The sequence below is a fragment of the Thermobia domestica genome, chromosome 4 (assembly GCF_964235325.1).
Source record: "Thermobia domestica chromosome 4, izTheDome1.hap1.1, whole genome shotgun sequence".
Taxonomy (NCBI): domain Eukaryota; kingdom Metazoa; phylum Arthropoda; class Insecta; order Zygentoma; family Lepismatidae; genus Thermobia; species Thermobia domestica.
In genome coordinates, this window is record NC_137457.1 from 277,021,872 (window position 1) to 277,045,799 (window position 23,928).

The following is a 23,928-nucleotide window of genomic DNA, read 5'->3' on the forward strand; positions in this document are numbered from 1 at the left end:
GCCTTCCTTAGATGGCATTTTATAATGTTTCAGATGGCATCAGTGATCTCTAGTTCGAAACAAGCCCTGTGAGTTCCTAGTGGACAACATCAGGTTCGTAGGTGTTCTCGGGCTTCTTCCGTTTCCTCCCACGTTTCCTTTCATAATCATCCCCTTTCATGATCCGTCTCTTTCAGCCTATAGGATACAATTGTAGAGCGGCAAACTTGAAATTTTATTTAAAATTGATTTCGTTTCTAGATGTCCCTGTTGCTTTACAGACACACACACAACACACACACACACACACACTCTCTCTCTCTCTCTCTCTCTCTGTCATTACATGATTTCTTCCATACTCATTAGCTTGTCTTTATCAATGGTTTCCTTTAGCCTAAAACAGTGGTTCTCAACCTAATTCCTATGACGACCCCCTATTTTCTCATATTCTCTTGCGAGCGACTTTCTTATAATTTCTGGTTTGTAATAATCTTGTGTAAGATTTTAATATATCTATTGCGGAGGTCTCATGATATCCATCTATTTCTATAATACTAAAATCCATTTCTTGTATATAGTGAGCACAGTAACTTCCCTAAAAGCGAATGGATTGAAACCAAATTTGGTCAGTTCATTCATATTACAAATATCAAATTTGATCCGTCATATAGTTTCAAAATGGAGGTCGTTTGAAAATTTTAAAAATTCATAATTCCCCTAATTTTGGGTCATATGATAAAAAAAAATAAAGTTATTTCTAATTTTGGGTTAAGAAACTTATAGTCATTAACTTTTTTAACAACTGTCTTTTAAATGGCTTGATAATGTGCGTCACGAAGATTGAACTGGGCTCGGACATTGCCGCACCAGTGAAATCACACCACGCTAAGGTATCTCATTAGCTTTCCATTTTAATTGTATTTCAATAATCAGATTTTGTTGCATTTGTGTTTTTCTGGTATTTCAATATGCAATTCTCATTAGTTTCATATCATGCCTCTTTCATTTAAATATTATTTTTAAACAACTTTGCACCTGTTGAAAATGTTTAGTAGACCTATTTTTTGTTATTCTTAACAGTATGTACAAAAATATTTTAAAAATATGCCTATCAGAACTAACTTCAAAATAACAGTATTTAAAATTATTTTCCGGTATTAGATTCAAAGTATATTTATCTCTTCCGCTTTTCTTAGCGACTCCCAGGTTGAGAAACCCTAGCCTAAAGAACATGACCCTGTGCCATAAACCAAATATGAAAACTCAAAGAAATTGGATAATTTAACACAAATTTTATATAACGATGGGATTTTTTTTTATTTAAGGTTTTTTTTTTTTTCCTGATTTTCTTATTCCCTAATAAGAACACTTGAATATTTCCTGTTCGACCACAGTGACCAAAATTCAATGATATCCCGTGATAATTCTTATAGTGAACACTATGCGGCGCTCAAGGCAGCGCAACCATGTTCAGCTGGCGCTTGTGAAATACGATCGTTATAGACTGAACAAGACAAATGAGAAACGGCGCAAAGCAACTGCGCAGAGAATTTTGGTGTTCAAAAAGCTAACAAAAAGAATTTCTTTTATTTTGAATGAAGCATCCAGTCACTTCTTTCTTTCTCTCTCTCTCTCTCTCTCTAGTATTTTCTGTTTCCCCAATGGACATTTACGGGGATTAAAATTTGAACTGTGTTGTCAGCGTACTAAATAGAACTTTAAATAACAGAAAGAAAGAGCAAATCTTAGAAATATTGATTTCGTAAGAAAGAAAAAAAAAGAATATAATAATTAAAAAGTATGGCATCCATTAAATTTTAACCTATTTCATTTAAAAAAACATATTAAATAAATAATATTGGTGAGAGAGAACATATCTATGCCGAACAATCTTTCCATTTATCTTTTCTCAGTAATTTCTTTTTATCACAACTAGATAATACACTCCATAACTATATAATATGTTTATGGCCAGAGAAGGCGTGGGTCAACGAAAAGTTGAGCCACGATCCACTGACCCACCACCCATTGTGCGCCTCTACCCAATGTGATCCACTGATACATGAATCACCATGACCCACTCTGACCCACGACTCACCATGACAGAACGTGACTACTCTCACCCGCGATTACCATGACCCACTCCGACCCACTATCCACCGTGACCCACTCTGACCCATCACCCATCATGACCCACTCTGACCTACCAAAACACATTGTCATCAACTCTGACCCATAATCCACGTCCTCCTCTCTACTGACTTTACTAAGTTTGCACTTGTAATAAAAATTAAGCTGTGATTTTTTTTTACTAATTGAAGTTTGAACTTCAACCGCCCAAGCACCGCTCTGATACAATATCAATGGACCTGATCTTTACGATGTAAAATATATAAAGTGTTTATCGTACGATGAATTTCAATTTAATTATCATATCTTGTTGAATTACAGATACTTTTCAGTGAAAAATATGATGAAATTTGAATATCAAGTCAAGGTAAAATAGACCAATGAAAAGAAAAAACGCAGTGTAAAATTGCCATATAATTAAGCATACCCTACAAACTTAAAATTTCCATGTAATTAAGCCTACATTACAAATTTTATGTATATTTTTCTCACAATTTTATGGCTTCATTGTGTTGTCTTTATTGTATGTAGCGTTCAGAGCACAAGCTTCAGCAATTATTGTAATAGAGAGTAACGGATATAAAATGTGAAGCAGTGTAGTTTTTGTTTCTCAATTAATAATTAATTGTTTCTCAACTAATATCGATCGTTTTCGATTATTTTTACATATCAATCCACTACCAATTCCCCATATATAGAAAGTGTCCCCTCCTTCTATTAAAAGAAAATTTAAAGAATACTAGGACACGTTCTGTTTATTTTTAAGAAAGAGTTAATGTACCAAATTTCAGCTCCCTAAGTTGAATGGCTCCTGAGATACTGAATTTTTGACAAAAATTCGAACCCGCACTCCCCCCTTAGGATATGTGTTATAGTGAAAACGATGTGATAAGCATCCCAGTTGAGATTGGGGCCTTAAATACATACCAAAAATCATTTCATTTGACTTTGCCGATTGGCCATGGTGATCACGCACACATAGGTATATTCATTATATATATATATAATCTATATTATAAAATTGAAAGTGATTATGTTTGTGACTCTTAATCTCTTGAACCGCTCGACCGATCTCGATCAAATTTCCAACGTAGATGCGATTCTGGCCTGGGAGTGTTTTTAGCTATTTACTTTGACGGTACAACTTAGGGGAGGGGGAGAAGGGGAACTTATAAAAAAATAAATAAAACTTAACTCTTGAACCACCCGACCGATCTTGATCAAATTTTCAACATAGATGTGGTTCGGACCTGAGGTGGTTTTTATCATATCACTTTAACTGTACAACTTAGGGGAGGCGAGAGGAGAAGACAGATATATAAAAATAAATAGAACTTAATAACTCTTCAACCATCAAACCGATCTCGATCAAATTTTCCACATAAATGATGTTCAGGCTTCGGATAATTTTTATCATTTAACTTTGACGGTGCAACGTAGGGGAGGAGGAGGGGGAGGCGGAGATATATGTAAAAAAAAAAATAAAAATGAAAGTGTCTATGTGACTTCACTCTTGAACCAGCGGACCGAACTCGATCAAATTTTCAACCTAGATGAAGTTTAATCCTGAGATGATTTTTGTCATGTCATTTTGACGATGTAACTTAATGGAAGGGAAAGACATTTACAAATGATCGAAAATGACCGATATTAGTGTCGAATCAATCGTTTTTGAGATCTCTGAGATGAACAGTGACAATTCTGATGCCGTTTAAATCCAAATTCAGATCCCCAAAAGTTGTGGGAGAGGAGGGGGATATATATGAATCGAAAATGACCGATACCGGAGAGCGTTTTAGTAATAATAAAAAGTAGCTAACTAACGGAACATGTTACTATTTTTTTTTTCTTAATTTAGCCCAGCGAAGCGGGTAATTTATGCTAGTAATTAATATATATCAGGTGATTCTAAAAATATTTTTCATATAGTCAGCTTCTCTAAAAACGCACAGCTGTGTCTCGAAAGCCAAGTGTCCTATTGCTATTATTAAACTTACAAATATCAATATCCAAAAGAGCCTGAAGTTCTTTTTGCATTTCAATACACTTATCTCAGGAAATAAATAGAAACAAATAAAAAAGGAAGAAACATGCAGGTATTGAAAGTAAAATGTAGACAAATTCACCAGTGTTCAGAAGATGCTGTCTACAAGGAGCAGAGTAGGGCGGTGGGTTCAAGTGGATCAGAGTGGATCATGGTGTGTCGGTGAGTCACAATAGGTCGGTGGATCATAATAGGTCGGTGGGTCAGAGTGGAGTCACGGTGGGTGGTGAGTCACAGTAGGTCACGTCCTGTTGACCCACTGACCTACTCACAAATCTTGACCCACTTGGTACACAACCCACTGACCTACTCGCAAATGTTGACCCACTTGACTTCTTCTTTGGTTATGGCCACATGAGCTCTCGCCGGAAATCGAACCCTGGTCTTCCATGCCAAAGGCGCGTACGCTAACCGCTTAGCCATGAAGGAGCTCAGTTATTAGTGAGAGCACGGGCGCCCACAGCTAGGGGACGGCAAAGGAGATGAATTGTCCATCCTGGATTTTTTAAAAATATTCAATTCTTCAAATCATAGATCGACAGAGCGGTGAGCGGATCGAAGCCACAAGTGAAACTAACTTCAAAACAATCCTTGCCAGCAGGGTTACCAACTACTGAATATGTTTCAGTAATCTTAGTCCCAAGAAAAATACCATCCACGCATTTTTGTTTGATTGACTGTCGTATGAAATGTACGAGAACTTTGAAATATTATTCAGTACATTATTAATTTAATAATATTGTGCAGTATTATTTAATCTGTGCTTAGAGGAGATTTGATAAATTTAGTCGGATGACTGGTAATTGATGGACAAATGGATTTTAGCCAGTAACATTAATTTATTATCCGTGGTTCGCAGGACATTAGTTCTAACTACAAATAAACGATCTTAGAATTTGAACCCGAAATTTCAGCGATTTTGAAACCAGAATGTTGAATGCTAATTTGTTCTACCAAATACACATACCGGCTACACAAAACACGACTCGATACCGGTTACGTACACTAATGATAATGAGGTATATATTCAGAGTTCACTGAGACTACACGACCCGTTCCGTTTAATCACTCGTGTAGTTTCACACACTGTCACTAGTATGACAATTATGCGAACCGATTGATTGTACACTGGAATTTCGAATTCTTCTACGAAAAGTATGACAAGAAGGTGTCGGGTGTTTCTAGTTCACCGAAATCTGCAGGGTTCATCCATTGACCTCACCACCTGAACTGAACATTCCTTTCAACCTCTGCTTCATGTCTTATCTACCCCAGATATCGTCTTTGTTTCCTAAAGAACCAGAAAGGAAAACAAAATTAGTCGGCAGTCAAGTCATAGTAAAATCGGAAAGGTTTACAAAAATGATACAGTGCAATATAACTTGCGTTGGACAGAAGCATTTTTCGAACGCTGCTTGTTATAAAGAAATTAATTCCAATTTGTTATGGCAACATACAGCTAGCGTTGTAGTAAATTCTTACGATGACCTTGGCGAGAAACATTCGCGGATCGTTGGGCAAGAAAAGTTTATAACGCCTCCGTCTTTTCAAATAACTAATAATAATAAATTCTCGAAATCAATTAATCTCAACGAAGTTATTGGTGCTAAAGAAATGAAATATGTTTGCTTTCATTATTGCAATGTTAAAGTAAGCCTGTCGCCTATGTTAGTGACCTAATATTACAAGAATAGATGATGTCTGTTTCAAGCCAAAATTGTGTAATGTTTTATGTAAACAAATTCGAATTCATAATTGTATGTATTTACATTGAATTGATGGGTCTTTATAAAATCAGTGTCAAATTATATTTAGGCTCTTTGGCTTTAGAGCTTCTCCGTGGCTAAGCGATTAGCGTACGCGCCTTTGGCGTGGGAGACCCGGGTTCGATTCCCGGCGGAAGCTCATGTGGTTCGGATTCCACGTTAATCAGTGGGTCCACGTCTCATATAGCCTCGCTGCTCAACGGGCCGTTAAACTCAAAATCACCTCACCTCACCTCTCTTTGGCTTTGTGAGGTCTCTGAAAACGTGAGGCCCTGGGTCATTGCCCACCGCTTGCGACGCCACTGACACAACAAATGCATCATAACTATTAAATAATAATAATAATAATAATAATAATAATATAATAAATTATTTTTAAATTGTTATGCCGTCTTGTTTAATAGAAGAAAGCATAAATTTTAACCATGCCTGAAATAATCATTCTTTATGTTGTTCGCATGCCGATCGTTTAAGAAAGATAAACTGAGCACTAACAACACGTATTATCTGCTGTCGATACTGACTCTCTCTCTCTCTCTCTCTCGATTACTTTCTGGTTTTGTCTCTATCACGTTTAGTTTCCTAATGCTTTAAGCTGTTGGCAACTCTGTCAAAACACCGTCTGCTACCACATAAACAGCAATACTAACGACCTCAGGAAAAGGGAGCCAGCGCTTGGTCGCGCTGTACATGTTCAAACACTAGATTTGCTTATTTACTGACTGTATTTTATTGTAATTAACCAAGTTTACTCATTACGCGTCAATAATAACTGTTTAACTTCAAGTATTATGTGCATCAAAGTACGTATATTGACGACGGATCATCTACGCGAATATACGTTCCCAACAGTTTTTGTTCCTCTTTTCAAGAGAAGTAGAGATTGAACTTTTATGAGACAAGAACTACCATCTCTCAGCATCCTACTTCCAGTATCAGTATCAGTGGTGTGTGAATGATACCCTCTAGATTACGGTTCAGCAGTGGGTAACGGATAATAATAAGTCATGGTGGGTCATGCATCGAAATGACTGAACGTCATGGGTTAATTTTCATCTCTGCCACCAAACGTATGGCACCTCGATTTTGGTAATATCATAACTAGACTTCGGATCGATATGCACTAAAAAACTGCAAAATATGCATGCAAATATGCGCTAAAAATCACGAAAATATGCACTAAAAATATGCAAATATGCACTAAAAGGGTAAATATGCACCAATCAAAAGCTAAAGTTAAATGAGAAGTTTTATTACTTCTTAAGGGAAAAAAAAGTCGTACTTGAACTATATACACTTGTGTATAACTATGATACATTCATGTTGCAATACACAACCATGTATTTTTCGATATTTTCTGGCAAAAACTTCCTGCGTTTGTCAGTCAAAACATTTCTGTATGCCGAAAATGTTCTTTCTGTGTCACAGGTCGTTACGGGACAATATTTCAAAGCAGCAATATTACTTGCAGATAAACCTGGAAATTCGTGGTTCATTGTTCCCAGGATCACTTCATTTACATTGGATAAGAATTTTAGACCAGGATTTTTCTCCACTATTGATTGTGCTTTTCGAACAAATGCTTGTCCGACTGGTCCTGGTGGAGTCTGTTTGGTTATTGACTCAAACAGCTCTAATGCAGTAGAAAGTCCTAACCCCTGTTCTTCTAACCTTGTTATGCTCTTTGGAATAGAACTGAAATGAGCATTGATAAATGCAAGTTGGCTTTTGATGTTTTCAGCTCCGCAAGCGTCAATAGCTTCTTGAACACATTTGGCTTCTTCGGGGTTCAAACATCTTAGTACCTGAAATTAATACACATATATATTAAGACATATATATTTATTATATATACTCGTAAATAAAAAGATTAGAATGAGCCAAGTATATAAAGATTAAATATACTAAGAGAAGTAAATAAGTATTTCTGGCATAAACATAGAGTAAAACCTATCTAGCGAAATTGAACGGGACTCACAAAAATTTCCGATAAAGGTAGGTTTCTGGTTAAAAAAGTAGATGTATGCTTAAAAAATTAAATAACATGCATACATATAATGGACATACTGAGATAAAACAAATGATGTACGCAACGTATTCGAGTACCATATTTATTTCTGCTACGAATTAATAAACATTAATCTTACAATAAAAAAATACATACATTTCCCAAGGCCCAGACAAAAAGTAGATGCTATACCCATTCCCGCACTCATCCCTTTATTTTTGGGTCCCTTTTGATCTATTGTGCATATTATGCTTCTTGTTCCAATCTCTAGACCTACTAGGGAATGAGCTACTGGTATTTGAAAATAACTCTATGAAAAATGTACTTGGTTCAAAAACTCGCGCCGTACCTAGGGCCTTACATAGCGGAACGGGCCTTGTCGACTAAAGGTTAAATGTGTAAGGTAACAAGAAAACGAAGACCTTTACAGAAACGTAGTTCATATACGTAATGTTTCACTGAAGTCTAAAAAGTTTCTAAACGCTGCATTCTGGAACTTGGAAAATTTTCGTTAATAAGCTTATTTTAATATTCGTTCTCCACATCACAGTTTTTTTTTTTTTTTAATGAAGGGAATTTAATAGTTTTTTTTTCTCTAAAGTCACGGGACCGTGAAATATTTCCGTTGAAGGGCCCATTGAACGCAGTTTTTACTGTACCAAAAGTCTGTGTTCAAAACCTTATGTTCTTTATTAAAAGAAAATAAATCCACTTCAAATTACTTCTTGTATCCAATTATGTGTAAATCCTAGAATATTTTTTCTAGAATTGTCCGTCTCAAACAGCAATAATTTACAATGTTGATGCTATAAATAGAGTAAACTGATTTGATCGAGACTGGTGCATCAATGGGAAGAAAGTAAAGTTACCGAGAACATAACAGAAGACTAAGTAGGAAAGTTACGTTTCGAGAGACCGACATGAATATCAAAGCAACACAAGATATGGATTTAAATACTCTGATAAACTCGCTTAAAGGAAAACTCGGGAACTTATCTCAGAAAATAACTGCTGCGACAAGTTTTGTATTTTGTAAAGGAAATACTTTGGTTAATTGAGGAACTTAATTTCAAAAGGGTTGTTCATTTCTTCCCTGTATACATTTTCAATGGTTTCTTTGGGATGAACTCTGTAGGAGTATGCACAAAAAGACACATCTAGATTGTTTCACAGTTGTATACACCCTTTACCAGACTTGAAACTGCTATAAGAAGAACAGAAAATAGGGCGCTGCATAAGTTTTAGTTTCTGCTGTCGAACAAAATGAAAATATCCCCTTTTGAAAATAAGCTCCTCAATTGATCTTCAAATCTATAAAATTATGCAAAGATAAAAAGGAATTCCATTATTTTCTAATCTAAAGTTCAAAAGTACGTTGCGTTAAACTACAAAAATTTGTTCGGGGCCCAAATAAGTAACAAATTACCCTTCTCAGATCATCCAAATGTTCGCAGTAATATAATGAAGCTTCAATCCACGTCCCCCATCGTGTTAATATAGGCTCAGGAGGCAATGGTGTTACAGGCAACATTTCTCTGAACAATTTGACACGGGAAGGTGCTTTCACAAATACTTTTTTCACTGTAGAAATTAGCTTGTTTACGTCCGGGAACTGAGACCGTATCTCTTCAGCAATTCTGTGAAGTCCATGAGCGATGCATGTTACATGTGTCACTTTTGGATAGAATGCCTTTAAAACTTGCCCAGCTGCCAACATATAGGAAGCTGCATCTGTGAGAAGTATAAGGAACTTATCCTCCCTTTCACCATCTGGCCACAGAGTACCTAAGAAAAAGAGAAAGAAAGAAATATATATGTAGGCTTTAGCACCAAGATTGAAGGACTTGTTTCAAATACTGAAATAACGAACCTATATGGTCATTTTTTTAAATTTAAAAAATAAGAACTAAATTATAGATTTATTTTCAAATTTGTTTGTTAGTTATTGATTGTTATTGACGCTATATAGGACTACGACAGAGCCAGGGGATACGGTGGCTCACTGGTAGAGTGCTTACCTCTGGTGCGAGTTCCTGGTTCGATCCCCGGCCAAGTAAGTTAGTCGTGGATAACATCGTGTCCGTGGGTTTTCTCGGGTACTTCCGTTTCCTCCTACATTCTCATTCCACCAATTCCTCTATCGACATTCAATTGCTTTAATCATCGTCTTAGCATGAAGGGCATAAACATGAGAAGTGAAACTGAAAGATTTCATTTCACTTCATTTTTTTACGGCAGGGCGGACTCCTCGTTCCTCAGAATACACTTTTGCTGGAAGATATTACTTTTCACACAGCCACGCACACATTTTTTTTGGGGGGGGGGGTTCAATAGCACAAGACACTACGATAAGGTAGTACTGAATTGATATTATTCTACACCAAAAAAAGAAAAAAGAAAAGAAAAGAAAAATAAAAAATTAAATGGACATGTAATTCTTATGTACCAGAGAAACCTATATTCTCAGAAAAAATGATAAAGCTAGATTATTTTTTGTAAGAAAAGGAAGTGTAGGCAGCATAAATAGTTTCTCTGCAAAGCAACTATATTTGTATTAAGAAAGCATACAAATATCTGTCGTTATGATTTTTTTTTGGGGGGGGCGGCTTACCTGGTGGACCAACTCCGTGGATGCACCCCCGGTTCCAAACACGTTTGATTCACTAATTCTTTCTCTCAATTAAAAATAAAAAAAATAAAGAAAATAACTTACGCAAAGCATCACGGACGAGTCGGGCAATACTAGAATTGTTGGTTTTCTCCAGCTCTTTACATAGTATTAGGTGAGGCGAGCCTGGTTCATTCGGGTCTAGCTTTCCAATAACAACATTTCCAATATATCTACCGCATGAATCGGTAGTTTCATCAACTGCTAGCCATATTGGAAAATCACCTATGTCTTCTCGGATCTTCTGTAAAACCTGTAAAGAAAACGTTTAACAGTCAGTTAATAAAGAATCCATTTTCACGAAGAACCAGTCATAGCAAATCAAACTTCTGAACAATATCGTTAACTGGAGTACCCTCCTCCTTCATGAAACATTTTTAGTTGTAGGTTAACTTCATCTACGAAATTTTTCGGTACTACTTAAAAAAAAAATCAGGCACCATCCTAGATCTTCACGTATAATAATAATAATAATAATAATAATAATAATAATAATAATAATAATAATAATAATAATAATAATAATAATAATAATAATAAACTTTTTGCAAAACTATAATACGTTCCAAACACATGTCATTCCATCTTTCTTGAAAGTATGTCGTTTTAGAAAGCATTAAAAAAAAGTTGGAAAAACTAAACAAACAAACAAAAAACTAAGAAAAGAAAAAAAGCAGTTAAACGTTTCAAGCGAGATAGAAGATTTCAAATATTAATTTGATGGATTATTCAAACCATGGGGCAAAGTCGCATAGATGCAAGGTTGTAAGCAGCTGCTCCTATTGCCCACCCATGGGACGCTCTGACAGGAACACATCTTTTATATTAGCTAATTTGCTTTACTTAATGGTTGAGTTTAACGTCCCTTTTCAGCAGCGAGGCTATATGAGACGTGGACCTACTGATTAACGTGGAATCCGAACCACATGAGCTCCCGCCGGGAATCGAACCCGGGCCTCCCGCGCCAAAATCGCGTACGCTAACCGCTTAGCCACGAAGGAGCTCGGTTTACTTAATGGAATGAAATTGTTGTTCTTACTATATGGCCTGCGCACAATCTAGTTTACTTAATACAGATGCATTAATACTAGCCGTGACATGTGTGTACAACTTTACAAGATTTACAATAAGAGCTTACCTCACAATAAATTTCGTCCACATATTTTTTTCTTAGAGTTGACTCATCGGGAATTCTTCTCTGGCAATACTTCGAGAGGAATGCTCGAAATTGAGAATTATTCACTTTACTTAAAGGAATATTGGCTGCTACCAAAGCCTCGCATAGGTTCTTCGAAAAGGGGTCTTCTTCGTTTTTTCTGCTTGTTAAATGCTGCTTCTAAAGTTTGCTGACTAGAAGTGCTTTTCTCTTTGTTTCTTCTGTGTGTATCAGTTTTAATATGCTGAACTACTTGAAACTTCTTTCCACATGTCACCTGAAATTAATAAGGAAAAAAAAAAATCATGATGTGACATTTATAGCAATTATGTTGACTTCCACTTGTAGTGTATATCATTGGGATCTTTAAGTACGAAATTTCTACAAGTAGTCGTCTTTGCGCCATCATGTGTTTGTGTATCACATTCTGTTCGAACATTCCTGACGACCGAAAAATGGACAGGAAGGATGTGCTATAGTAACCGAACAAGTGAGTTTCGTTTCACAGTGTGAAGCTACAACAGATTTCCAGACTATGCAAGCTCAATACTAAAACCGAAAATTCATTCGTTCATGCAAAACGTTCGTTCAATCACCAAAATGGCGAAATTCGGTTAACAAACGCATTTTTGTTCCTATGTTTCTATGCATAAAGGGTTTCAATTTCATTGGTCCATCATTTTATAAACATATGTAAACTTCGATATCGGGTCAGAAATCCAAAACGATTGATAGTTTATCTTTATTTATTTATTTACTTATTTATTTGAGAAAAACAAACCTTAACACAATTTTCAATACATTGTGTTGTTGTAAATTAATTAATGTTGTGAATAAACATATCTTTGTTACCACTTAGAGTTACGTTTTCATACCTACCATAGATTTTTAACTGGGCAAAAAACGTATTGACAAATTTTGTGTAAAAAAAATGAATAAATACAGTTTCGTCTATAATTTACGCGTAAAAAGGGCTTCACTCCATAGCAGAAAACAATTTTGTTACCATAACAATGAAAACAATCCTATACAATACTCGATTAATGTAATTTTTATCTACATGGAAAAAGAATTTGGTTTATTTTCATTTTTATAGTTTCAAAACTGCAATATTCTTTTTCTATTTTTCTCAAAACTAAGTTTGTATGACTGAAGCTCTTTTACATTATCTATTATTTGAATGGAGAAATAGAGTTGGAGATGAAACTTATTCTTAGGACGATAAATCTCTATCAAAAGCCATTTCCCGATATCTCTTACCGGTTTTGCTTTATGTAAATCAATATTGACACTAGAAGTAGTGGTAAATTTCTACCACATCCGGTTTCACTAGCGAGATGGAGGTGGAGACGATATGTTACCTTCAAACGCGGAATCGATTCTCGGGAAACCCTTGTCGCTAACTACTATCGTTTTTGATTTATGGGTATGAATGTTTAAACCATGACACGATTTCTAACATTTTCGGTTTAGATAGATAATTGTCGGAGGTGATGGAACCTATTCTTGGGACGCTGAATCGATTCCCGAAAATCGCTTGTCGATATCTCTTACCGTTTTTGCTTAATACGTGTTGACAGTCGGACGGATGCAAAATGCTGTAAGACTTTCAATACCTATGCATAACGTATCTTGGAAGTCGAATAATTGAGAATTGATAGTATCTGCAATGTGCGAATTAACCACTTTCGCCAAGGAGGAGGGGGGGGATATTAGACTTCCGAACTATGCTATGCATAAAAGTTGGAAGTCTTATAGAACGGCTATGTCTCCGACCGTCTGGCTACAGGTATCATAGCAGAAACGGTAAGAGAGGTCGAGAAGTGGTTCTCGGGAATTGATTCAGCGTCCCAAGAATAGGTTAAATCTTCGAAATCCTTCGATTTAAACCGGAAGTGGTACAAATCGATCATTTCTGGTTTCAACATTGATGGCCATAAATCAAAATCAGTAGCCCAAGCTGTTTTCGGGAATCGGTTTAGCGTCTCAAGGATATATACCATTTCTACCCCTATAGCTCTAGTAAAATCGGAAGTGGTAGAATTTACTATATCTTCCGCTTTCAATATTGATCTCCATACACTGAGAAAAAATGTAGGTGGCGTACTTAAAAAGGTAGGTTACATGTGTAATTCCTGTAGTTTTTGGACTTAACGTACAGCAGACGTATAACTGAAAACGCATGTTTTGTAATACTTTCTGTATAAGTGTTCCATCTATATGTACTTTCCGTATGAAACAATGTAGACGATCAGGTTCTCACGTACAAATGGACGTATATAACATATAGCTGACGAAGGTAACATAAGTATATGCATGTGATAAACGGAAAACTGTTAGATGTCAGACATCCTGCAACGGCATGATGTAACATCTAAGGGCAGTGCCTATGTAGCATATGGATAACGTATGCTCCGTACTAATTTCTATAGTAAGTAAGAGAATACGTATATTTGTACAATATACCGCTGTCCGGAGAACGGATTTTTCTCTGTGTAGAACACAAACAGTAAGATATACTGAGAAGCAGTTTCCGGGAATCGATCCAAGGTCTCAAGAATAGCTCTCTTTTCATCAGATAACCCTTTATTCAAACCGGAATAGAAACACCAACCGCTTCCGGTTTCAATATTAATCTCAATAGAGCAAAAATGGTGATAGGTAGCAGAAAATTACTATTTGATATCGATTTATATCCTAACAGCAAGTTCTGTCTGAGAATTTATCCCTCTAATGCAAGCAAAAATTGTATATCTAGTATTTTCGGTTTTAGTATTGAATTTGTGTATTTTATTGCCTAGTTTTGATAATTGATTTTACAACAACTACTTGTGTATAGCTATAAAAATATACTGTAATTCTGATTTCAACAACCGTACTAATTGTTTTGCACATATTGCCCGAAGTATCATATACTACTTTTCTTTAAAAAATATAAGAAAAAAAAGGTATACTATAGTAAGCTAAGACTATTTATGCGTAAAGCATTGCGTTTACACTTCCATTTACAATTGTCAATTTCAACTTTTATAAATATGGTATAGTATTTACTACGTCAAATCTCGGGTTCGATTCTCGGTGGGGGTACTTGGTCGAAAAAGTGTAAAACGCTTTTTCAGGCCAGCCACCCTGAATGAGGTTTTCCTCATTCACACCAGGCAAATGCCGGAGTGGTACCTAACTTACAGGTCCCAGGCCGCTTCCTTCCTTCTCCAATCCTTTATTCTCTGTCTTTCTCAGGATAGTGTGCTCTCCGAGGGATGTCATCCCTTAAACATGACGGGCTAAATAGCCTTAGATGCCGAAAGCCCAGAAATCTAAATCCCAAATCCCACGTCAAATCTGAACCCCGTTGTAAAATATATATAGCAGAACATATAATCGACATCAGTTGACAAAGCAAAACAAGATAGTTTGCTTTAGAGTAATACTGATTTACATAGACCTTAGTCAATTGTTCAAAGTACAGTAGAACTTGGCTAATTCCAATGTTTACAATTCGAAATCGTAGTTAATTCAAAGTTTTTCATTCGTACCTTAGTTTTTTTTATTAAGTCAATGTAAAAAAAAAAAAAAGTGGATAATTGGAAGTTAAATTTCGTGAAAATTCGAACTTTCTGCAACAATATGTGAGCTAAAAAATGTCGAAATGCAGGAATGCTAAGCGTAAGATATAGTTTTTCTTTTCAATGTAAATTGGTTTACTCTCCGGGATGGTCCCTAAGCCACAAATTTCACAATGTTTCGTAAAACTATAATCTTCCACGACATGAACAAGTACATTTCACTATGACTGCAGGCCGGTAGCCAGCCCAAAAATGTAGGGGGGCCCGGCTGAAGTTAGGGGGGGCCGATACAACCATACTATAGTTTATCATCGTATTATAGTTCATTTGCAAGCCTACCGTGAAAATTTTAGGGGAGGCAGGGAAAATTTAGGGGGCCCGGCCCCCCTAGACCCCCCTGGATACGGGCTTGTATGACTGTGGATTACTTTTATTCAATGTCGCACAGTGCTGCAATGCTTACAGCATTTTAATTTTAAACTACTATTTTTTAAAAATAATGTTTAATTATTTTACATTACAGTATTACCCAATAAACATATATGAATTTAAAGAATGACTTTAAGGCGTTTAGTAGGCCTAAAACTAAACCAAAAAGATGTAACTTTTGTAATTCGACATTTTGGATAATTTGTATATTTTTAGTTGTCTCTTCTGCTTCAAATTATCCAAGTTCCACTGTATATTCCTTGTTATTCCGAATAACACTCTCGCTTGTTATGATTATTTTCTAAACTAAACAAAAATGAGTAATCCAGTAAACTAAAAAAATATTACTTACTTGTTTAGCACACACTTTGCAAAATACATTTTCTCCTTGAATTGTTAAGGTCTCATCGCCTTCAATCCATTGCTTGAGCAGGAAACTTCTCGAATACCTTTCTTTTGGCATGTTTGTACCGCCACAGGACCACACACTTTCTAATCCACACACACACACAACACAGCAGCGACTCCCTAGATCGATGGCGGGAATTTTGTTGTAGGTGACTTAACACCGATATTTACATCTTCATCCAAACAGGTGACAGTCATGCATCATTGTCGGGAGGATGAATCACTCACCCCTTTTCTATCTTCCCTTCAAATGACCTTGGGATATTTAAACTGGTAACAAAGAACCACTTCAAGGTCTTGAGTCTATTTATATTAGAAAGTTTAAATACCATTTACGAGAAAAGTAGTTGAACGTTAAAAATTATCAATTTGATCATTCCTTTATATGCAATAACGACATAAACATGCGCTAACCTCCGAAATATGCACATATATGCACTATAAAACTCTGCTATTTTACCCCAAAACAGCTGAAACGAATTTCTATATAAAAAGCATATCAATATCGCATCAGGAAAAAAACATGCAAATATGCAAAAATCCGAAGCCTAATCATAACACTAAAGGATATCTTCATTACAATATGAGCAACCTTATAGTGTTTTGATTTATTGTTTCATAGTTTGTCATATCAAGTTGACAGGAGTGATAGATAGCAATAATGCAGCAAAGGACATAATATCTGTACGCACACGCACTACTTGTCAACAGATGACATTCCATAGTCTCTTCTCGTTTTCCTATTATTTAGGTAGGCTTTCCTTCTTTCCAGCGCTACAGCATTGTATTTTTCTCACAAGTCAGTGTTCTATTTGACTCGTGACCTTTCAAACCATGTCTCTGATCTTCCACTTACGAAACAAACAAACCAAAAAAAAAAAGTTTCAACCCTTAGTCATGTCATTTGTAAACCTGTGGACCAAACAGATGGTCGACCAGCGTACAAATTTAATGAACCACTGCGTATATAAAGGTCAAAATGAAGGGTCTGTGGTTAGAAACAGAACGTTTGCTTTATGTACGGTACAATGTAACCGTATTAATATTCTCTGCGGTTTATCTTCTAGCAGGCGAGACTTGTCGCTTCATGGTTGTACGAGTCGAGAAGAACGGGTTGGCATTTTTTTTTTTTTTTTAAATATATATCACAAGATAAAACTCCACCAGAACATTAGCTTCTTTTTATATTTCGTAGGTTTTAGGTTAAGCTCATACATAAATTATATCTTGGTTATCGCTAGAAAGAACATGGAACCAATGTAAGGAGCCGTAAGTAAAGATAAATATACGCACGACCACTGTCATCGTTGGTAGATGATAATATCGCTGGTGTTATTCATAAAATGACAGTTAAACATTTAACCAAAAAAAAAATACTAAGGTGAAATATTTTATAACACCTGTATAAACGACTTCGCTACACAATAGCATTCACAAGAGGACCTACGATTGAGAGACACGGTGAGGTATCTTTCTGTTATATTATTTACAACCCTTAGCATAGTAACTGATAAATAGTGTGAAGCAGTGTTCGAAGTGGGGGAAAAAAAGCAGAGGCGATATATTTTATTACGATTTTGACTCGACATAAAGGCTATCTAATGTTGAGATACAGTGAGAGTATGTTGTCTAAAAGATTGCATTTCTAATTACATAATGATTGAAAACCATTGAGAGATTCTCTGTAGTTACGGGGCGGGAGGACATGGAGAGACTTTCATTTCCCGCCAACAACTTTCTGAAAAAATTTAAAAAAAAATCCCCTTATGTTGTATTAGAGAGAATTGTGCACGAAAGTGCTCAAAAACCGAGTTTTTAATCTTAACAGTTGTCTGATGGAGAACTCGCGGACCTCCTACTCGACTGAGGGATATTCCAAACCCCTGGAAGATCCGTCCCCCACAGAGGACAACCCCTAAATCCGCCCATGCTCAAAACGCGACACTTATATGCATGAAGGCAAGAAGACACATACATACATAAGAAAGAAACAATTATGTGTGGGACATCAAAATATAGACAAACTAGATGAACTTTGTAAAAAAAAAAAAAAAAAAAAAAAAAAGGAAAAAGATAAAATATTGGTGTTGTCAACTTAGAAATTATTTCTATATAAGAAATACAATTTTTACATGAAAAGCTATTTGTCAATTATTGTTTATAAAAATTGATTTATTAAATCTATTTAGCATATACTGTACTCTCCAGTGACGGGTATGTCTTGATCACTGAAAAATCAGAGGTGGTATGCCTTCATAACTGAAAAACCAGAGGCGGTATGACATACCACCGCATACCGTTTCACTTCGACCACTGGTGTGAAGACTAGTTCCAACAATTCTCTTCATTTTAGGATAACAAACATTAAGAGCCTGACTTACTAGAAATAATACAAAATTTACCATTTTTCTTCTGAGCCGCGGTGGTTCAGTGGTAGAGCGTTCATCTCTGGTGCATGGGATCCCGAGTTCGATCCTAGCTCCCGCCAAGTGAACTTTGTGGTGTGTGGGGGGGGGTTTCTCGGGGTTCTTCCGTTTCCTCCCACTTTCTTTATTTCACCATTTCATTCATTTCTCATAATTACCGTCTCCTTTAGCCTAGCAGGCATATTCGTGGGATGTAAAACTTAAGATTTCATTTTTTTTAAATTTTTGAACACTTTTGGAAATTTGTTTCCCCCACAAGGCGATTTTATAAGATGAGTAAAAGCCGGATATTTTGAGAAAGAATCGGAAATTGTCTCATTTTTACCTTTTTTATAATTTTCTTACATAAATACCACCATTGTTTTCCTGTAGTGGATTCTACATTTTTTTGTTTAAAAAAATTGTCTTTACAATATTCATTACTTACGAATCCTATATTCAGTCTAGGACTGATTATCTCTATTGGTTTTCGAACTAGCATTTCATTGATGACCAAAAAGTGTATGTTATGCAACCGAATATATCACAAGAGTCATATTGGTTGCCTAACTACCAATATTAAGTTCTTATCTTGTGTGCTGTACGGGTTGCCTACATTTAAACTGTCATACAAGAAAATATCATCATAAACCAAGAAATAAATCAAATTCTTATTTGTTTTGTTATAGAATTTCACTTTCATATTGTTCTCCGTTCGGAAAAACTTTACTCTAAGCTTCTGATATTCTATTAGATCCAAATGTAAATTCTGTTTACAAAATTAAAACCATAACAGGTTTTAATTAGTTTAACGGCATGAAATTAGTTTAACGGTAGTAAAACTTTGTTTAAGATTAATTCACACATTTGTGCCGTTCCCATGCCGTATTTCGACAGGCTGCCTTGAAGAGAAACTGCCCGTTCGCGACTCGACGGCCACGATGCTTCGGCTTTCCTCGGAGTACTCGAAGCGACACGAACTTTTGTTAGTGTGAATGATTACGACCGTTGTACGGACGAAGCATGACAAGAGAAACGGTATGGATACGGCACCCTATATGTGAATCAGCCCAATGGAATGCATATGACGGAACAAAACAGATATGTGGACCTACTTAATGGATTGATATAGATGAAATCGGACAAAAACAATACTTCAGAAAAGAGGGGATAGCATGATGAAGAAACGAATAATGAACCTACCGCGTATGTCTGAAAACAACTACACCCTCCTTCCCTGTTTTTGTCCCGTGTTTGCGTACAATAAACAAGAGCAGGAAATCTGGTAGAATTGGAACTTTCTGCGTATTTCTCGAAATATGACAATCCCTCCATGTATACTTCTGCTTTTTCCTCCTCGTCCAAATCAAACTTCGCAATAAGATATTGCCAATAGCTGTTCAGTTGACAAAGGTGACTTAACTAATTTGGCTGAAAGGAGTAATCATATTGGAGAACCACATAGGAACTCAGAATTATTCAATTAATCGAAACCAAAGGATTCGATTCAAAGGAAAGGTCGAATCCTTGTTTGGGAGAATCAGACTCAAAAACCAAATAATGAATCTTTGTTTGGAATGGAATGAAAGAAATTGATTCCGGAAATAACCAAACTGACCATCATGCAGTTTCGCGAACCATGATGCCTACACCATTTCACAGTCCTTTATACTGATAGAGTGGTGAGTTTTGTTATTTATGTATTGTGATGAGTATCGTAAATAAATCATTTCTTATCGCACGCCAGCACTCTCTCCACATTAAATCAAACAAATCAAACTTTTGCTTTTCAGTTAATTAAGGTTTTTATTTTAACCTAGAGTATTAAAATTCCTATTTAGAGATGTAACAAGATCTTTCAGGGTCTTTCAACGGGTGGTCATTGTTAAGGAGTTTACTCTACCCGTCCGTGTGTCCGCCCGGGGCATACAAAACTTCAAGAAATATTTGATGGATCACCATCAATTTTGACTCGGATATAGAGAGTCAAAAGTTAACAATCAGGTTCGTTGGGGGACGTGATTCATCCAGTTGATCCCGAGAAATGATCAATCAAAAATCGGTTTCCTATTTACTCTTATGAGAATAGTTTTGGATATTATCCTTGCTGATAGTCTACCCCATTGCTGTTGAGATTAGCGGGTTTGTATAATTCTCAGAATGCAAAATACTAATCTGTAGGCACTATCCATCCATCTCATGTATGAAAGTCACTATGTGACTTAACTCTTAAACCACGCGACCGATCTCGATCAAGTTTTCAACATAGATCAGGTTCGGACTTGGAATGTTTTTTTATATATATATAATGTCACTTTGAGTATGCAACTTACTGGAGGGATTGATATTTAAAAAATGGTGGAAAATAACCGATATTAGTGTCGAATCCATCGTTTTGGAAGTCGCTCAGACGAACCGTGACACTTCTAATGCCGTTTAAATCCATGTTCAGCTCCCATTAGTACTCCTAAGGGGGGATGGTGACATGTGGAAATAATTGGAAAATGGCCGACATTAGTGTCGAATTCTTAATTTTTGGAGAGTCTAAGTTGATTGGTGACAGTTTTGGCGCCCTTTATGACCAAAATGAAAAGTATTCTCCCCGTTCGAAAAACGGGCATTCTGCTAGTACAGTGCTAAAAATAAAACTAAATTGCTCTACTCAAAAAAATATTAAAAATTACTCGACTTAAATGTTTTTTATATTCAAATACTCATTCGTCCAAAGGTATACTTCGTTTAATTTGAGGTAAAATGTTATGTTTAAGCCTGGGCTTGGTAAAATTAAGCTTGTTGATGAATTTGGTTTACTAAATCCAAACCAAACTTCTTTATGTGGTATACATTGTTACCTACTACTTGTTTAAAAATATAACTTGTTCGTTGTCTAAGAATAGAATGGAAGCAGCATTGAATTGAAATTTTGCGCTTTATTGAAATATTTTTATATTGAACAGTATATACAGGATGTCTCAAAAGTCCCCTGACATAGGGTAACTCTGTTATTATTAGGGTTACAACAAAATGTAAGAGGGAAAATCGTGTCCAAATAAGAGGTTTTCAATCTAAAGTGAAGGAATTTTTTAGGTCGGACGAGCCGTATGGGCTGTACAGTCTTTAGGCGCCCAATGTTAAATGTAATGCAATGTTGCCATTGCAATATTGCCATTTACCTGGACCCACAACATTTACCTGGACCATAAGTAAATCAAGTTACTGTCTTTTACGCTAACGTGACGATGGCCACCTCCCATTTCAAACAGTAACTTGATGTACTTATGTTGTGGGTCCAGGTAAATGGTAACGTTGCATTTTCATTTAACATTGGGCGCACAAAGAGTGTACAGCCCAAACGACTCGTCTAATTTTTAAAAAAAATCCTTCATTTTAGATTGAAAACCTCATATTTGGACACGGTTTTCCCTCTTACATTTTGTTGTAACTCGGATAATAACAGAGTTACCCTATGTCAAGGGACTGTTAAGACACCCTGTATATTTTGTGTAATTGTTCTATATTAGGAAAGATTGTGTTCTTTTGGTAGTTATAAAACTTTGATTTACGGGTATAGTTGTGAATGATGTCTGTTTTATTTTACATCTTCGGATTGTTTATGTAACTAAATGATTTATTTATTTTGTATAATTCATTCCCCTTTAATAATGTAGTATGTTTCTTTCTCCTTTCCAGCTGGAGATAAAGAGAGCGGCAGAAGGGCATCGTGAAGCCGGAGACCACGAAACCATGATGAGCCTCCCAACGACCTCCACTTAGTGGCGCCCCGGTGGCTGCGATTCGCGCCACCTGCCCCCTCATCATTAACCATGAACCTTATAAATATGGACGCAGAGAACCGGGTCGTGCTCAATGTGGGCGGGATCCGGCACGAAACGTACAAGGCGACTCTGAAGAAGATCCCGGCGACGCGATTGTCGCGTCTTACGGAGGCTCTAGCCAATTACGACCCAATTCTCAACGAGTACTTCTTCGACAGGCACCCGGGCGTTTTCGCCCAGGTCCTCAACTATTATCGCACGGGGAAGCTGCACTACCCGACAGATGTGTGCGGCCCGCTCTTCGAAGAGGAACTCGAATTCTGGGGCCTTGATGCGAACCAAGTTGAGCCTTGCTGCTGGATGACATACACTCAGGTAAGATGGTTAATTAAATCACTTAGATTTACTAGACCTAGCACCATAAACTTCCATATTCTGTTTCCTCTTAGTCCTAAAGACAACAAACAGAACTCTTTGTATCCTTCCGCTATTCGAAATGCTTGGATGCATCTACTCTCTGTTCCCTCTCATTTCTAAACGCAACTAAACAAAACTACTTGTATCCTTCCGCTGTTCAAAATGTTTTAATTCTTCTACTCTCTGTTCCCTCCTACTTCTGAACATCAATAAGCAAAACTACAGTATTTGTATCCTTCCGCTAATCAAAATGCTCGGATGATTCTACTCTCTGTTCCGTTGTACTTCTGAACACCAATAAAAAAAAAAAAACTATTTGTATTCTTCCGCTACTCAGAAATCTGATTTGCTAGTGATGTTCCAATGCTTATAGAGAGTAGTGTTAATTATATTACATCTTCTTTTTAGGAAGCCTAGGCCATGTGGGAACATGCAGCAGAAAACCGGCAATGCTTTCGAAAACAGTGATTTTATTTCTTTCTTGAAATTTCCTGGGGAACCAGTGATTATAACGATAAATACAATTAGCAGAAGTAAGGTATATTTAATGGGAACTTGATAGGGAACTAATATCGATAAAAAAAATTACAAATTTATCACGAAAGAAAACTTACCCATGCTGTGACTAGAATTGCGATATTATATAAGTTTTCCTTCCTTATTTAGTAGCGACAAAGTAGTAACTTTTACCAATGTGACTTCTGTCAAGAACTGCAATTGTGTGTACATATCATTAGTATGAAATAGACCTAACTTCTATTTGTTTGAACACTTGTGGAAGCAGTATTTAGCGATTTTCTAGACTTGAAAAACCAGAGCACACAAACTTACACAGTTAAAATGACCGCCACAAGGAAATCTATCATCGTGCATGCTTACACGCAATGTTTCTATTATTTCATTTAAATGTGCTTGGTTGCAGTATTATTATTTAATTTCCATCCTACACCTGTCTCATTGTAGTGTCGTATGATTCTTTTGCAGTAAAATTGTACTTGTACTTTTTTTTTTTTTTTTTTGCAACATTTCATGCACTTGTAGCTCAGCAAGCAATCATTGTATTTTAATTACACGTGGGTTTGTTTTTGGTTACTTGAAAGTAAGACGGAACGGATAATAGTATAGCTGTCGAACTTTTACGACCGGTTAGTTTCGCACAGACCGTACTGTTTACTT

The 23,928-nt window shown here is 36.2% G+C and overlaps 2 protein-coding genes across 5 annotated transcripts in view; one reads left to right on the forward strand and one right to left on the reverse strand.

Moving 5' to 3' along the window:
- LOC145684076 (potassium voltage-gated channel protein Shaw-like) overlaps positions 1-23,928 on the forward strand; it is a 748,265-nt gene that overhangs the window by 574,191 nt on the left and 150,146 nt on the right. For all 4 annotated transcript variants that reach the window (XR_014131244.1, XM_081755938.1, XM_081755940.1 and 1 more), the window contains exon 2: positions 22,250-22,710. Coding sequence is in view for 3 of the 4 variants with exons in the window: in XM_081755938.1 (XP_081612064.1) it covers positions 22,384-22,710 (327 nt within the window). In the remaining variant the exon portion in view is untranslated. The remainder of the gene's footprint in view (positions 1-22,249; positions 22,711-23,928) is intronic.
- On the reverse strand, positions 7,227-16,250 carry LOC145683135 (uncharacterized). The gene is made up of 5 exons (XM_081754499.1): positions 16,099-16,250; positions 11,734-12,028; positions 10,641-10,848; positions 9,354-9,712; positions 7,227-7,724 (listed from the first exon to the last, which is right to left on the reverse strand). Exons 4-5 carry the CDS (start codon positions 9,642-9,644, stop codon positions 7,227-7,229), a joined length of 789 nt encoding a protein of 262 aa, XP_081610625.1. The 5' UTR covers positions 9,645-9,712; positions 10,641-10,848; positions 11,734-12,028; positions 16,099-16,250.